Source organism: Mesoplodon mirus (assembly GCF_964341445.2).
Source record: "Mesoplodon mirus genome assembly, chromosome: X".
NCBI classification, from domain to species: domain Eukaryota; kingdom Metazoa; phylum Chordata; class Mammalia; order Artiodactyla; family Ziphiidae; genus Mesoplodon; species Mesoplodon mirus.
This window is the reverse complement of record NC_138981.1, coordinates 29,785,077-29,802,313: the sequence shown is the minus strand read 5'-3', so window position 1 is coordinate 29,802,313 and position 17,237 is coordinate 29,785,077. Positions and strand designations below refer to the sequence as shown.

At 38.9% G+C, this 17,237-nt stretch overlaps 1 protein-coding gene across 6 annotated transcripts in view; it reads left to right on the top strand.

Moving 5' to 3' along the window:
• The window catches only part of DMD (dystrophin), a 2,064,872-nt gene that overhangs the window by 1,992,370 nt on the left and 55,265 nt on the right, over positions 1-17,237 (top strand). For 4 of the 6 annotated variants that reach the window (XM_082609524.1, XM_082609525.1, XM_082609527.1 and 1 more), the window contains 6 exons: positions 1,575-1,686; positions 3,081-3,217; positions 3,932-3,970; positions 8,240-8,305; positions 9,397-9,462; positions 12,174-12,332. In XM_082609524.1, the coding sequence (XP_082465650.1) occupies positions 1,575-1,686; positions 3,081-3,217; positions 3,932-3,970; positions 8,240-8,305; positions 9,397-9,462; positions 12,174-12,332 (579 nt within the window). The remainder of the gene's footprint in view (positions 1-1,574; positions 1,687-3,080; positions 3,218-3,931; positions 3,971-8,239; positions 8,306-9,396; positions 9,463-12,173; positions 12,333-17,237) is intronic. The other 2 variants (XM_082609526.1, XM_082609528.1) reach the window with 1 other exon arrangement.

The window sequence follows — 17,237 nt, the reverse complement described above, 5'->3', positions numbered from 1 at the left end:
CATCTATGCCTGTTCAGAGTCCACTGATCAGCTAACTAGACGCTCATTTCTGGTTATGCTTAGACTTGTTTCGTTACTTTGTTTCCTAATAACTGCTTTGTACCATTTGTGTGCTTTTCATTCACTGTGCTCCTTTACCGTGGGTGTTTGTCCTACCATACTTCATGCTGTTTACAAAGAGGTTTTACAGAAACCTTCAGAGGTTTCTAAAGCCTAGATAGACAACATTGAGTAGGCAGTGCTTGCACAGGACACCTTTTTTCCTTCCTGGTTTTGGCAGGTAAGAGTGATGCTGGGGGGTGGGGGGCGGGGGGTGGGGCTCCATTGCATTTCTTACCTTTCTTTTCTTAGCTTCCTTCGCTGGTAAGATTTGTATACTGGGGGAAGTTTTATAAAATGAAAAAGGAGAATGCTTTGGAGGATCAAAGAGAGCATTTTCACATTCAGTTCTTTTGCCCTTATGAAAGTAGATTATTTTAGGAATGAGCACTTCTCTTTCCTCCTTTTCCCCACTCTCAGAAGTTGGTTGGGATCTAAAAACAGTAGCTTTTTTTCCCACATTCCCATATGTGACATAAGGAATATGTTTATTTTAATTGGCTAAGATTCTTATCTGAGAAAGCACAAGGCAGGGACGGTATGAAACGAAGAATACAGCATTCCGAGAAGGGGGGGAATGTACCATGTAGTACTTACATCTCACCCAAAATGTGTCTTTTCTTGGGGCTTCCATTATCATGTGGAGGTAATGTGATGAGGGGTTTCTGAAGAGAGACAGATAAAAGAGATTATCCAAGTAACAATCTGAAGATGAGTCATCTCAGTCAATCAGAAAATGTAATTAAAGCAAGATTTGGTTTAATTGAGAGTTCTTGTTTAATTTTCTTTTGTCTTATGAAACGCTTTATCTTGATAATTTTTTTTTTGAAAATAATTCCCGCAGAAAACTTTTGTGCCTTTTTGATGGGTACGGGAGCTCGCAATGCATCAATCTATCCTTTCTGGAAGTTCTTTCAAATTCTAGTATCTGGTCTTCAAAAGCCTGGAAGTTTGCCACTATCTTCCTACTTAATCTGAAAGAGTTCCTAGTGGAGTTTAAATAAGAGCTGAGTTTTTCTCCCCTCCCTCCAAATGTTTATAGGATAATCTTTCTGCCAAAATATTTTACTTTTTTTTTTTTTTTTTGTGGTACGCGGGCGTCTCACTGTTGTAGCCTCTCCCGTTGAGGAGCACAGGCTCCGGACGCGCAGGCTCAACGGCCATGACTCACGGGCCCAGCCGCTCCGCGGCATGTGGGATCCTCCCGGACCGGGGCACGAACCCATGTCTCCTGCATCAGCAGGCGGACTCAACCACTGCGCCACCAGGGAAGCCCTGGCAAAATATTTTGATACTGTAGGAGAAGCACCAGAGAAATCTGGAAGTAGGAAGTTAATCACTTACCTTATGGAATTAATGAACCCTGCCTTCTGTTTCCAGAATTAAGACAGTATGGAAGGAGGTTTATTAAAGGGCGTTCTTTGGGAATTTGATTTGAAGAAATAACATATATGTTTGTTTTTGTTCTTTACCAGGTACAGGAGTCTAAAGCACTTTAATTATGACATCTGCCAAAGTTGCTTTTTTTCTGGTCGCGTTGCAAAAGGCCACAAAATGCACTATCCCATGGTGGAATATTGCACTCCGGTAAGTTAGATTCCTCCCTGACGTGACTTAGTTCACCTGGAAGAAGTTTCAGTTTTGTACAGTCTTACAGATCATGTATCACGCTGTGATTTGTAAGTTCCCCAGATGTTGCCCAGCTAAAGTGGCTCCAAATTGTAGACTCCGGGATTTACTTTATCCCTAGTGGGATGCCTGGCACATGTGGACTGTCGTAGACACTCAACACATATTGTTGGGTGAATCAATAGGTTTTTCTTCTGTTTTCGTGGATTGTAGGGAAGACATTTTCACGTTGAGTTTGCACATCCCTAGGGGCTGTGTGCAGAGGTGTTACGGCCATGGAGCACATTGGGTATGGGGTGGGGTAATACAGGTTCCTTAAAATTCGCAATCCACCACTTAAATTAATCTTGCTCACACTTAGCAACTAAATGCTAGGCGTTTACCTTTTAAACTATTCTGTGTGAGATAGGGATTATTTTTATCCCCTTTTTATAGTTGAGGTCTCTTGAGATCCTAAGGTTAAAAAAGCTTGCCCAAGGTTCTATAATTAAGAGCTGGAGTCTTCTCCTAAGATGTTGTTTTGGGAAAATTCTCAGTGGCCAATAGGACTTTGAAAAATCACTGGTGAAATGGAAAGGGCCTGGACTTGGTGGACACAGACCTGGGTGTAAATCTTTTGTTCCTTAAACACTAGCTGCTTGCTATCCAAAGTGTGATCTGTGGGCCAGCAGCATTGGCATCACCTGGAAGCTTATTAGGAATGCAGAACCTCAGGGCCCACCTTGGACTTTCTAAATCAAAGCCTGCATTTTAGCAAGGTCTGCTGGTGGTATCCAACACATCAAAGTTTGAGAAGCTCTGCTTTAGAGCTTTTCTCTCTTCCATCTTCAGAGTGATTCTCCCAGTTATTTCATTGTCTTCCTCATTTTGATTCCTTTTGCAAAGGTACTCATTGATGGAGAATGTACCATGCTGTGAATAGAATGGTATGTAGTGGGTGAAATACTATAGCAATGTGGACAAAATCGTTTTAAAACTACTGTAAAGTGTGGCAAAACGGAAGGTCAACTTTCTGGCCTCCAGACTTCTATAAATTACCATTTGTTGGGTAGCCCAGTAGTTGGTATACTTCATTTATTCATCATCACAACTTGTTGAGGTGTTATTGCCCCAATTGTATAGGTGATTGGAGCCTTGGATAGGTAAATAACTCAGCCACGTTAACCCCACTAGTAAATGGCAGGTCTGGTTTCAAAACCGCGTTTTCATGTGATTCCAAAGCCTTTGCTCTCAACTCCTCCTGCTCTTAATTATAATAAAACAAGTGCTCCGAGGCAGAGTGCTGGAATTGTGCTTTCTCTTGAGATTATACCCCCTCCCCAAGTCTGATGTCAGCACGATTTCCCTTTCAGACTACATCGGGAGAAGATGTTCGAGACTTTGCCAAGGTACTGAAAAACAAATTTCGAACCAAAAGGTATTTTGCGAAGCATCCCCGAATGGGCTACCTGCCAGTGCAGACGGTCTTAGAGGGGGACAACATGGAAACGTGAGTAGTGGCCAAAGCAAACCAGCCTCTCAGTTGACGTATCTTTGAGCTCCTCTCAGCTGAATACCTTCCTTCACTCCCAAGTGCAAACAGTCTCTCCTATTTCTTTCTTTAGATTTACTGTATCTCAAAAAGAGAAAAGCAAGCTGATGTTCAGTCGCCATTTTCCATGTCAATTGTCCCATGACAGTGACCTTTTCCAAAAGTTACACTGTATCTCACAGGGAGTAAACCACCACTGTTCCGGCTCCTAATTACCTCACAAGGCTTGCAAGAAATATGGGACTGTTTACAAATGAGTGAATCCAAGATTTCGTTTTGATTTTCCTCCCTTACAAATCAGTAGGCGTGTGTCTTTCTGTATCTGATTGTGTGGTCGTATCTAGTCACTTTTTTCTACTTGAAAAAAAATACAGTCACAGGAAATTTCTTCACAGTAAGTAGTTATGATTCTCTAGACCAAAATGATGATGTCTTCACCTCTTTTGAACCTTCTCTTCCTTTTTCCATAACTCTGATGGCAGTCGCACAACTGGTTTTCTTTTCATTCACTTTTCACCTTTGTCTGGCCGTTGCTTTCCATGGTTCATACTTAATTGGACTTCATTTATTTTGACCTTTCAGTAATTTGTGTGTGTGTGTGTGTGTGTGTGTGTGTGTGTGTGGCTGAGCTTGCCTGTGTCTCTCTTCACCACCTCATTTTTTGTTTTGCAGTCCTGTTACTCTGATCAACTTCTGGCCGGTAGATTCTGCGTGAGTACCTCCACTGAAGGGTGCTGCTATCACCAACACATTCGCTTGCTTGATTTTGTAAAATTTTTCTTCTGTTTGTTTTGTTGAAAGACGTTTTAATTTCCCTTCCTTCATTTCAAAAATTTTTCCCTTGATAAGACTTTGAGGGTGCCATCCACCACAGATCAGGAGAATCAGTGAGGTTTTCAGGTCCCCACTTGGTCAAATGTAAACCAGCAGAAATCCTGGCCTGGGGTGCAAATTAACATCAAAGAAATTGTTGGGTTGTTAGTTATATTCCTGGGAGACACGTTTATATATTCTTTCATTATAAGCAGGGAAGAGCCTTCTGATTAACATTCTTTAGCCATATTTCTAGAGATTCAATGCTTTAGGACCTTCAAAAGGATGATGGTTTACTCTTTAGGGCCTGTTATAAGTGGACTATTTAAAATCAAAATTTGTTTCATGGTATGATGTTGAGTATGGTTGAATAATTTCAATTAGACATGTGGACTTTTTATCAGGTAATGCCATGCTATTTGACCAGTGTTTATATACATGAGTTTCTCCATTTTGACCTAAACTCACTTTGCTCTCTTCTCCAAGCTAAATACCCAGCTCATAAACACACATTTACACCGGAAGGAAAGTGTACTGTAGTCTTTGTTATTACTATTGGTGTGTATTATTAATACTACTAATACTAGATATTAACAGATAATTGACTTATCTCAGAGTTTATAATGTCATCAGAAAACTCCTTTTAGAGTCCGTGATTTAAATATCAGCAAACAAAGTGTGCATTGTTTTAAAGTTATATTGTGCGGGGTTTTTAGAACAAAATTTTGGTATTTCAAAGTGTACTTTATTAAAATATTTATTTAAAGTCAGACAGCTCTATTATATATAAGAGGGTAATGACCAATTTGGAAGACGTGCTTATATAAGAATTCAGTTCATTTTTATTGGGTCTTTTTTATTCCACCATGTAATTTAATTTAAAGTAGGTCTTTTTTAAAAAAAAATCCTGTAGTGATAAACGCAAACTATTAATTGAAGTTTATTTTAAGTCTTTTATGGCCTAAAGGAAGTATAAGACTTTCCTTTCTTTTGTAAAGCTGCGTTATTGTGCCCTTTGATTTTGAGATATGGTAGCTATACCCGATTTCTTTAATCATCATGCTTAAACAACTTGGGGAGTTATTTAGATTCAGTTATGTTCCTTGCTGTTAGTACTTATTTTCCCATCCCAGGTAGTCTATTTGTTTATAGTAGGTAAAGCCTTTCATAAATTAAAAAAAAATTTAATTGATATACTGAAATTCTAAGCTTGATTGGATCCTGATAAGCAAGTAGAACTTATTCCAACACAAAGTAAATCTAACCAGCTGACAAATCCAAAAGAAAAATATGCTAAAGGTTAATGTTTTAAAACACATAGAGGTAGCACAACATAATAAAGCATAACTAACTAGAGGAAGAAGTTTACTGTATACATAAGCTAATGAGAAAAATTCATGACAGTTTAATATAACTTATTTTAAGTTGTCTTTCTTAAATTTTGAAGAACTTTAAAATTAATAACATTGTTTTAAAAAATATCTTCTCTAACAACTGAAACCTAGCCCCACTTAGCCTTTTTATAAAACAGTATGCTAGATTATTCAGAAATAGTGGGAAATTCTAACTTTGAGGAAGAAAACAACCCCAGCAGGCTAAAGTCCCTGTAATACCAATAATTTTATTAAAGTCTTTACTCATGGGATGGTAAATAATTTATGAAATGAATTGTAAAGCTATTCTATTCACGCAAAAGAGCCAGGTCCTAAGGTGTTTTATTTTGCAAGAACTCTATCCAAAGTTAACAAATCCTATGACGATGACAGCATTTAATCCATTCAGTATGGGTCACAGAATTTGAAAGTTTACTGAGATACAGATCTTTTGTTTTTCCTTAGAAAAAACCCCTCATTTGCCTGCATTTGTCATTTTATTTGAAAGTAAACCTAGCATAAACCTTTTATATTGTTTGTCCACAAATGAGACAGTCAAACAGTATTCTTTGAGCTATTCTGCTTTGAAAACGTATTAATGGAGTTGTCACAAAAGAGAAAATGGTGGTGGGTGGGATGGAATTGGCCATTAGCAGTAATAGGAATAGTAGGAATAATCCTTTTGGGGGTATATCATTTTGTATTTAGGAAGTGAGAAGGGAGAACAGTATTCTTACCTTCTCTTGGAAAAGCATTTTCGAAGACTTTGCATTTAGTTTTGTTTCTGGACTACGTAATTTTGTACTTTTACTAATTCTTGATTTTTAAATGATCTTTTCTGACCAGTATTCCCTTTTGGCCCGTTTTCTGGTTTAATAAGTACCTCCGTTAGTGTGTATCTGTCTTTTTTAGATTGCTTGGTTAGTACGAGTTCTTGAGCTTATGCATGCTGTCCTAGGTGCTATGTACACTAATAAGAAAAATAACACGGAAGACCCTCAAGGCTAAGAATTAAAGCTCTGCCTAAGATTTTCTGTTTAAGATTTTATTAAAGTATTTTGCATTTACATGCCTAGCTTTCTCGGTGTAGTTATGCTCCAGGGTCTCATGTTTTCTTTCTTCTCTACACTACCAAGGTAGCAACTGTTACAAGGGGAAACACTAATATATTTTCCTGGATGGTGGGCTTTTAGCTTATAAGAAGTATGTAATCGAAAGACTGGTCTGTTCCAGAAGATAGGGCTTATAAACTAAGTAATCCAGGTACTCAGTTATCTTGACCTGCAGTGAATATTTCAAAGCAAACCTTAGAATTTTTCTAATAATGGGCTGTTCCAGGGTTCTAAGAAATTAGCAGATTATCTCCAAAACTAGAATGAAGATTAACCTGGAAATCTTTGGATCTGCCTAGTAAATTGGGTAGTCATCCTTTTGTTTCCTCATGACAGTTTAAGCATCTTCGTAATTCATTCCAAAGTTGATTATGGTGACACTTGACCTAGATAACTTTGGTTTCATAAATAAGACATTTATCTCTCAGGCAAGACTTCAGTTCCCTGGTTATTTGCTGTAGTGTGCTGTAATCATCTTATGATTGTGTGTCTTCTTTAAGAAATATAGATCTCTAGCACATTTCCTATGTAAGCCTAGGTAACTACACGTTTTTCTTTCTTTCTTCTTTTTTTTTAATGTAAGAAAAAACAGACATATTCTTCTTAGTGTCCTGACCAAGTCCTTGAATGCTGCTTAGACATTGGACTAAACTAATCCTTACTGAATAGGTTTCTGTTGACGTTTGGATTCATGCCTTTACCTAAGGGCTTTCTGCGTCAGGAGAGAAATGGAAGCGACCTTTTGTCCTATTCCAGTTAAAACAAAAAAGCCCAAGCCCAAACTGGTTTTCAGAACAGATGGATTTTTTCCTAAGGTTAATCTAAAAGATACTATAAAAACTTCGAGGATAATTAATAGATCAGATATGAAAAGGTGAAAACATGTCAACCCTACCAAAATTCTCGTCTGTGAAGCCAAAAAAATGTAGGTTTTTATACCCCCAAAGTAAATAGACTATACCTGCTAATCCTCCTCTCATTTTCCCCTCTGTGTATTAGCACACAGTATCCCTAATAAGAAATATTTCAGATATTGACATCCTATTGAAGTTAGTCATTCTTTTTAAAACATCACATTATAATTTAGGGCCATTCAGTTTTGCTTTATGAAGTAGTAATATAGTCCTGCTGCTAAATTGGTAGATAGATTCCTTCCTTACAAAATTGCACGAACCAAGACATCTTGATACGTGGAATCTTAAGTAGTCATGGACTGGTGTGGCCTCTTCAGAACTGATATCATTAACTGCAAATTTATTAGGCAAATGTGCAGCTTCCATTCAATAAGAAGGCAGCTAATAAATGGCACAGGTTTAAAATTTTAAACCACATACTGCTAACACAGTTTCCGAACTCTAGGATATGAGACATTACAAGACAGGAGGACAAAATGTCACGTAGAGATTGTCCCCCCGACCTTTTCTATAATTGAAACTTTCCAGAGAGGTTTTTGATCTCTCTTTATGGCTTCTGAGAAAAGCAGAAGTATGAGAAATCATCTCTCAAACCTGGATTCTAAATACTTGATGATATCTAAGATACAGGAACAGCTAAATGTGTACATTATCCTTAGTATTAGGATAAAAGCATTCTAGGCCATGTATATAACATAACTGTGTGGTGGGGGTTTTTTCTCCATTAATGGATGGTATCTGTGACTAATAACATTTTCTGCCTTATAGGCCTGCCTCGTCCCCTCAGCTTTCACACGATGATACTCATTCACGCATTGAACATTATGCTAGCAGGTATGAGACTAGTTGAATGCCAGGCAAATATTGATTGAAATAACTAACCAAGGAAAGCTAACCTATATTAATTTTAAACAAATCTTTTCTTTTTCCCCAATCTTGTCTGATTTCTACTAATCAGCTTGCCCTCTAACGTGCATGCCGTTCCACTGCATGTTGTTTTTGGACACCAATAAGAGCATCAGCCCAGAACAGTCTCCCCTAACCCAGGCCTTTAAACATTCCTGATAGCTTTGTTATGTTTTATATACTGAGCACGTTTAATCAATTGCCTTAGAAATCATTTAACCTTCTTAGAAAACTGCTAGACCAGACATAAGTATATGAAGAAATTATACTGTGTTATATGGAGACTATGAAAGCACTGGCTTTCCAGTTCTGTGTGTATTTTACATACTATGCTGTAAAGAAGAGAATCACTCATTTTCCTCATCCCTGGACCTTTCTGTCCCACTTCCTTTGTGTTTGAGGTAACTTGTATATCTAAAAACTAAATTGCTGATTGTAAGATATGCTTGTTAAATAAATCCGTAAGAGTTTGGTTCACTTTTAAGTTGTAAAAAGACTTTATTATTGTTTGAGGTGAAGGAGGTTTTTGAAGGTAAAAAGTGGCAGAATGTATAGAGAACTTACTGTGAATCTATCTTTTACCAAGAGTCTAACTGCTAAACATGTTTATCAACCATAGGAAGTATTAACTAGCTATATATAATTCTGTCTTCAGTGGAAATCTTTAATTGTCTTAAAAAACACATGGGATAGCGTAAGGTACGGAGTGTATTTGTTGTCAGGGAAGCTTTTCTCGTGAAAACAAAGGCCTCTTCTCAGTGAAAGGAAGATCAATCCGTGAAGAAAAAAAATACAACTTCTCTTGTAATTTGCAGCATAAATGTAAAGCTACTTACCTAGCTGTGGTCCACCACTCACTGCCTCAGACGGTTAGGCCAACACACACATCCTTTAATATGAAGGATTCCTTTCTCCTCTTGACATGATTTATCCTTTAGTTTTCAGGAATGTTCGATTAGGTCTTGAATAGATTCTAAGAAGTCACATAAGTTTTAATGAGCTTTTACGTTTTTTATCAGGCTAGCAGAAATGGAAAACAGCAATGGATCTTATCTAAATGATAGCATCTCTCCTAATGAGAGCATGTAAGTATCCTGTCTCTTTTTACAAAATGTTCCTGACCATGAAATTGCTTTGAGGGATTTAGAGGTAGGGTAGCGCAGAGGATAGGAATTAGCGTTTAATATTCATTTGATCTTTCAAGGAGACTTGCATTTACTTTTTTTTCTTTAACTCTTGACAACCCGACACAGAATGAGCTCATCCAAACTGTGGCATTTATTGGTATTCCAGATGTTCCAAAATGTTCCAAAACATTTTGCCTTATTCTTATTTAATGCCATACTACCACAAATTGCAGGGTCCCAAATACTTAAACTATATTAAATGTTTAATCTTTGACCAAACCTGCAGGATATTTAAAGGGATTAGATATTAATTTTTAAAGTGATGGCTAAGTAGTGTTTTCTCCACTCGTGGGGAGCAGAACTATAATCTTGGTGTAGTTGCATTGGCATTCCCATATGGTAGGCTAGATGGGCATTTTCCTTTAGAGATCCTAGCTAGTAGATTTTTGTGATTTAGCGTCTTCAAGAGCTAAGTAAAGTGAGACTATCTTGTGAAGGGTTTCAGAAGAAGAAGTACAAATTGAGGTCACGGTTTTGTAGTGGGATGATAAGCCAGGCCTGTCAAATTTAAGGAAGGCGAGAGAGCGGTACTCAAAGTGGCGGAGAGCACAGCTATGGCAGGGAAACAGAGGCTTCCTTACAGAGTAGGGGAAGTATTCACAATAAGGAATCTTGCCATGAACCAAGAGGCTGAGGTGGAGGGAACAGACTGAGAAGCAAATATGGAGGACAAAATAAGGATCTGCTAACTGAATAGATAATTTAGGGAGATGAAATCTAGTCAAGGTACAATAATGTTTTTACTTTGATAAGTTATGGATGTCTCACCACTTTGTCATAGAGAATCTAGGCAAAGGGAGAATGGTAAATTTATCCTGTGTAGTTGGTGTGGCAACCCAAGGTCACACTCAGATGAGAAACAGGCTTTATGAGGATTAGACTGAAGGAAACAGTATCCACGTGGCATTTATACATAACTGGTTATTGAAGACATGAGAATAAGTCATCTCATCTGGTACATAAAGGTGATCAAGGTGATAATAAAGAATAAAGTCAACACTCAGCCATTCATATATGACTTAAGTTACTTAAGGCAAAACAGCCTTTTCCCCCAAACATAACTATGGTGCATTCTCTTTCTTAGCTGTGGGGAAAAGTATTAATAGTATTAATATATAAACTACTTTGACAGAAAAATAGGTAACCAAAGAATCAACGAAATGTGAACAACCTGAATGATTTGCTTCTTTGGGTCAGTGATTTGAATATGAGAAGCTCTAGCACGTTCACAGTAATTCACGTTGTACCTGTACAACAATGGCTGCCGTTCAGGGAGTGCCTCAGAAAACAGGAAGAGGGGTTGAATTATAACTATGTGTTGTAATTAAACACGGGAGGTCCTAGCAATCAAACTGCAGAATTTGGGAAGAGAGCTAACAAATTAGGTGGTCAAAACTGCTTTGGTTTTATTTTTAAACGAAATTTAGCTTTAGCTTATTCTGAGGGCATAAAATCCATTTGGACTCAATGTTGGATGGTAATATCATGATATCTTCGGGGCAGATCTGGGGAAGTGGTTTGGTAGATTGGTTGACTTCACTTAAATGTTTGTTTTTAACACCCAATAATTATTTTAATTTTAACTTACCAACCAGTTATCTGACTTGATGGACCAAGATCATTTAAATGAGGAGGATTTTTTTCCCTAAGTATCTGAAATTTTTTCAACTCAGAGGACATTAAAGGGGTGTGGAGAGGGAAAAATTAACATATCATCTTACTGATACGTAGCCGGAAGCAAAGGGCTTTAGCCTATCACTAAGAACAGAATGAAGTTCTTATAACTCGGAGGTACACAGGCTTTTCAGGAGCTGGGGGCGATGCATTTAGAAAATCATTTCTTCTGTGTATGAGAGAGTTCCTAGAAATGAGGGAAGATTGCGGCTTCCTCCCAACATATAAGCCTTTGGCCTCTTTGTCCCCCAAGGTTAGTCTTTAAAAGCTGCTCTGAGGAGTGAGTTGTTCATTCCTCTTGTATTAGTCACCTTAATGGCTTTTTTTTTTCCCTGCCAGTTTTTGTTTTTCTATCTAAACAATAATTGAATGAAATAGTCATTTTTATCCGTAGTTTCATTATTGTTACCATCCTGCCTCTGTGGGGTTTATAAGTTGAAACTGGCTTACCAAAGCAACACTTTTCAGTTGCATTGCTTTCCACTTAAGAAAATATTTACTCTATTATTTTAACGGCTTCAGTTTTTTCCTGGTCAGTATCAACAACACAGTGGGTGAGTGAACAGATTGTCTTGACAGGCTTGGTAGCAAAAACATTATACAGCCATTATTACGTCTCTTAATATTTACTAACGATTGATTAAACTGTCAACGTAGAGTCCCAGTATTACTGTAATTCTACCATTCATTTACCCATGTAAATAGGCCAACCACATTCAATGGAAAATCTGAGCAAGAAACACTTGGAATTGTCACCAACAGGATGGCAGACCACAACTTCAAGAGTATCAAAATGTCTTTAAAAGCAGGAAAAAGGGTCTAATTAATTGTTAAGAGCAAATAACTGTTTCTCTTTTAAAATACACACCCAAGTCCCTGACCCCCAAGGCAAAATAAGGGGGGAAAAAACCAAAACCTTTGATTTTATTTTCCAGAGATGATGAACATTTGTTAATCCAGCATTACTGCCAAAGTTTGAACCAGGACTCCCCCCTGAGCCAGCCTCGTAGTCCTGCCCAGATCTTGATTTCCTTAGAGAGTGAGGAAAGAGGGGAGCTAGAGAGAATCCTAGCAGATCTTGAGGAAGAAAACAGGTGAGTTTTCTTTCTAGCTTTGTCATTGGTATGCAGAGTGCATACACTTGCACACATAGAAAAGTGCCAGGAATCTTCACTTAGAGTCATTTTATGTCTAATTGTTTTCTCCAATAATCTGTTTAGCTCCATTTACAGATTCTCTCTCTTTTTTTTTGTCATCCGAAAGAAGAAAATGAATGCAATAGCATAAGTAAGAACTCATATAGTAGGTGTTAAAGGAATTAATGCTGATGGTGGTATTTGATTTGTTGCATGTGTTTCAGAGGCTTTGATTTTATGTTTGAGAATAGAATTTAAGAACAAAGTAGGTCATTTAATTTTATGATGATACGATTTGTACATGTGTTTGGCCATATTATCTATCTCAAAGCATTTAAGAAAGTAGGCTCATCGGTCATATTTGGGAATGAATTAGTTCATCTTAGCTTCCATCGTCAAATACAGCAGTCGTTTATGCTCACTGTCCTAGCAGATTAGTGAGACAATTCCAGTTGTCAGTCATCACCTGAAAAAGATGTCCATGGAAAAAGAGCAGAAATTATAAAAGAAAATTTCATAATGACTGCCCAGAGGACAAAGATCTGGCATATTGTGTGATGCTAGGATAATGCAAATCATTGGACTTTTACTTTTGTATTACATTTATTATATCACAGGTCCCTTGGTTAAGAAAGGCTTTTGCACATGATCACTTCTAACTCAGTGTGCCTTCCTTAGACAGATGCCACCAGGCGAGTCTTTAAAGAGCAAATGCTCAAATCTGTGGGGCTTGAGTACTTTCGTCTCTTTGGTTTAGCCCAAGGCACAAGGACCTCTTAATCTAGGCAACACAGTATGTCTGAGAACCAGTGCCCTCAGGGAGTATGTCACCTCAAGATGAAAAGGCAAATTGCCATTCATCCATTGCTTTCTTCTGCCACTGGCCTCTTTCTAGCTCTCAGTACCTCTGACCTATGGCCAGAGCTCCTTATCTGGTTGGCTTCCCTTTGTGTCTTTCTCACCCCTCCAATAAATCCTCCATACTGACTGTAGTTGTGCATCTTTCCAGAACCAAGACCCATCATGGCATTGTTCCTTCACTGGACTTCTGCATCTTTGAAAAAACCTAGCTTCTCAGCTGGGCATTTTAAACCTTCCACAGTTTTCTCTTGACCTGCTTTTTACAACTTCATCTTCTTTTGTGCCTGTGTTCTGGCCATGCTGTTGTGGCTGCTGTTTCTGAATGCATCCTGCTCTCGTCCACTTTCTGGGTCGAGCTCAAGCTTGCGTCTCAGCCTAGCTACTAACCCCCATCGCTCCACTGCCATATCTGGCAAAGGAGTCCTTCCCATCCTCCATGCCTTTGTTCAGAATGATTTTCCCCGCAGAGCCCTGTTAGATCCCGGCATTTGGAAGTAATCTGTCATTTGTCTATATTCCCAGAATACTTGGGACCTTTCTCAGAGACCTGTGTTTCAGTTTGCCTTTTTATCAGTTATTCCCAATGCTTCCCTGTAATGGAGATAGCGCATGCCTTTGGAATAAGGCCTGTGTTTTAATTCTCTTAATGTCCCCTATGGTACCTAGCACAGTGTGACTATTTAACGGGTTCTCCAGAAATGTTTGGTAAAAGCCTGAGTTAAGAATACAGAGGGGATGCCACACACATACCATTCAGGAGGTAATACTGAACATTCTGTGGGTTTTGGCCTTATTTGTAAGACTGGCAATGAACATCGTGGTAGATAAAACCGTTCCCTCTACTTTATTGAGTATCATTGGTATTCGTTTATGTTAAGTCTTTATTTTAGGGGTCAAAGTCAAATAGGAAGAAAAAGTTGGTATTGGCATTATAAATAGAATTTGATGTTACCCAGGAATAAAAATATTTTTGTACTATATGATTGTCCATTGTGTAACATATCTTTCCATTTCATTGGTCAAGAGTTCTGTCTTGTTTATTATTACTACACTTGCCCTCCATACCATGACAACCAGGCCAAAGAGTGCTGGTGAAGAGTACTGGAACTCTCATTGGTATATCATTTCATCATTTTCAGAGCACTTTAATGCATTTGGGGTCATTTAATCTTCCTAAAAGCTCTGTGTAGAAGATGGATGAGAAAATGCAGGTTCAGAGAGGTTCAGATGGCTTGACCCAAATTTCACAATCAGCCAGTGGCAGAAGCAAATCCAAATCCAGATTTTCTGACTCAAAATAGCCCACTGTGCCTTGCCCCAGAGCCTAAAGAAGAGTCATCCTATGTAAATATCATTTATGTAGCACTGTGGCACATTCTCCATGGAATGTACCTTTACTTGAGGGAATATTTTTAGGACTACATATGAATAAACCTGCCCATCTACTTGTGGTACAGTGATAACCACTTTACCCTGAAAGATATCCAAGACCGTTCCCCAGGAATGACATGGTTTATTCTCTGAAAGAAAGAAAAAATAAATTGCACCAGGGCTGCTTAGAGCTCCAAAATGAAGAATCTGGTATTGGTGCAAGTCTTTCTGTAAGTTATCTTGACCCTCAAGTAAAGGTCAGGATGAGCCTCCTTCTTTCTCTCTCTACTTTGTCACATTTTCACTTCCTACCAAATCCCAAGAAATGTCTCTACAGAGCTCCCCTCCTGAAGGCAGCCTCTGGTTTTCTTTGCTCTATCCTCTCCTGTCTTCTTGCAGTTCTTCTCAAAGAAATTCAGAGCCATAGCTTTGTCTTCATGATCCTTGAGTTCAGTGTTGCTTAAAGGAGCCTGTAATTCACCATTTCCTGTCCTTCCTCTGAGAGAACCCGGGAGGTCATTAGATGTCCCCTCTCTGTGCCCGCCAACCTAGCTGTATTTCTCTAGTCAAATTGGCTACATAATTTGACAAATACAAGCAGACATTTAGAGCAAATGGGAAAGGATATTTAAAACTGAGAGTATCTCATGTCCTTTGGACACATGTCTTATGTGTATTTTGTGTTCCTTTATCCTGTGGCAAGGGCTTATCTCCAAATGACAGTTAGCAAGGGAAAGAGGCTTGAAAAGATCCCCATTCCTGACTAGATATGTTTATTGAATTCTGTTATTCATGACACTCCCCACCATCCCCTTGGAAAGCAGAAATTGGCTAATTAGGAAGTGTCTCAAGGATATCTTATCTCTGTCTTTAGAATTCCATTTCTCCCAGTTATTGCCACATAGCATTCAATAAATATTTGTTGAATAAGTTAATGAATAAATGAATTGAAATGAAGCTGAATTTATTTTCATTTTTCATTGTAGCACTCATGCATGTACTTTTGGCTAAAATTCTTTTTAAGTCCCAATTTCATAGAGGAAAGCCTTTTGAAAGCTTTTCTTCTGCTTGCTTTTCAGAATACTTCCCTTTTTCAAACTGCTTTGATGAGCACCAAGCCTTACTTTGTCATAAATTTAGAATGTTCAGAATTCATTTTCCAAATCCTAAGCCCCGCGTGTCTCCCCCCACTGGCTTTCTCTGATTCTTGGCTTATGCCACAAAGATAAGGCGAAAGCTCTGAGCAAAAGCTAAGTCTGACTCTCAATTTTCTCAACAGTGGCTCTCATAAATTTGGGTGACTAGTGACTTATACGGTCTTTAGTGTTTCACTTCTGCATAATGTTTCTCCCTCATACCACAGATAATTCTGATTCACCTGTTCGGTCGAGACCTGTTGGATGTCGAGAATTTGCTCTATTGTGTGTCCTTAGCATTGCAAACTCAAAGTTTGCTTTTTTCCTGTGTACATGACAGCCTGCAATCTGCTGACTTAAATCTGTAGTGACAAATTTTGATGTATTTTTCTCTGCACTGTCTAAATGAACTCGGACTTGCTCTGAAATTCTAGGTATGACCATAGCAATGAAAAGGTAGCCTTTATGAGAGACAAAACCTCATTGTCATTCTGCTGCCTGCGCATCAAATTGATTAGATTGTTCCCAAGTCTAAAAGGAGGGTAAATACTAAGCTGATTTACTGTGAAGTCTAAAGTTAATTAAAATTGTTACTAGATGTCTTATGATGACAGAGGATTCTGAATTTTTAGTACCTATTCGGTACCTTTCATATGTCTTGTTGTTGGGCAACCAGTCATGATGCAGCCTAAGTTTGAGTTTTCCCTTGATCCTTTTCATTCCTCCAGTGGCTAGGCAAGATTGTTAATGTTGTTTTCAAAGAAATTCTAGATCGGTTACTTATACCACTGAATTAAACTAGCTGGAGATCATGATCCTTTTGCTTTCCCTTGTCAATGATGTTACGACTGGGCCCGAGGCTCACAGTTTTCAATCTTCACAGTCTCAGGACGTCTTTATCCCACGTTCCTTCCTTAGGTCTTTGTGTGAGTCTCACGTGATGGTGAGGAGATGGCCAAGATGAAGGGAAGCCGAAGGGGGTCAGGAGTGGGCATTCTGAGCTAAGCAAGGAGCATAAACAAAGGTGTCAGGGAGGAACAGCACAGGATGCTTGGGAAACCGCAGACAGTTGTGCGACTTCTGTAATAAGTCCAGAAATGGGAGGAGATGAAGCCGGACAGGTCGGCAAGGCCAGGTGGGGAGGGACAAGGACGCAGTGCGGTGCTGTGTTGTGGCCTCCTCATGTAGTACAGGGAGCCTCCCGGGGGTGAGCCAGGAGTGATGCTGTTAGACTCACACTTACATGCGTGACTTGGGCAGCTGGGCGGAGGTTGGGGGGACTTTGAAAAGCACAGGCCTGGAAGAAGGAAGTCAGGTGGGGAGGGAGCATGGAAGCCCAGGAAAGAGATGATAAGGGCCTACAGGAGGGTAATAGAAATGGGGGGATGGGCTAAATCTCAGGCATATTTTAGGGGAGGGGAGGGGCGGGGCTGTTTGGCTGGCTGGTTGGGTGGATCCGGGGAGGGAAGGAATGAACCCCAGTTCTGGCGGGTGC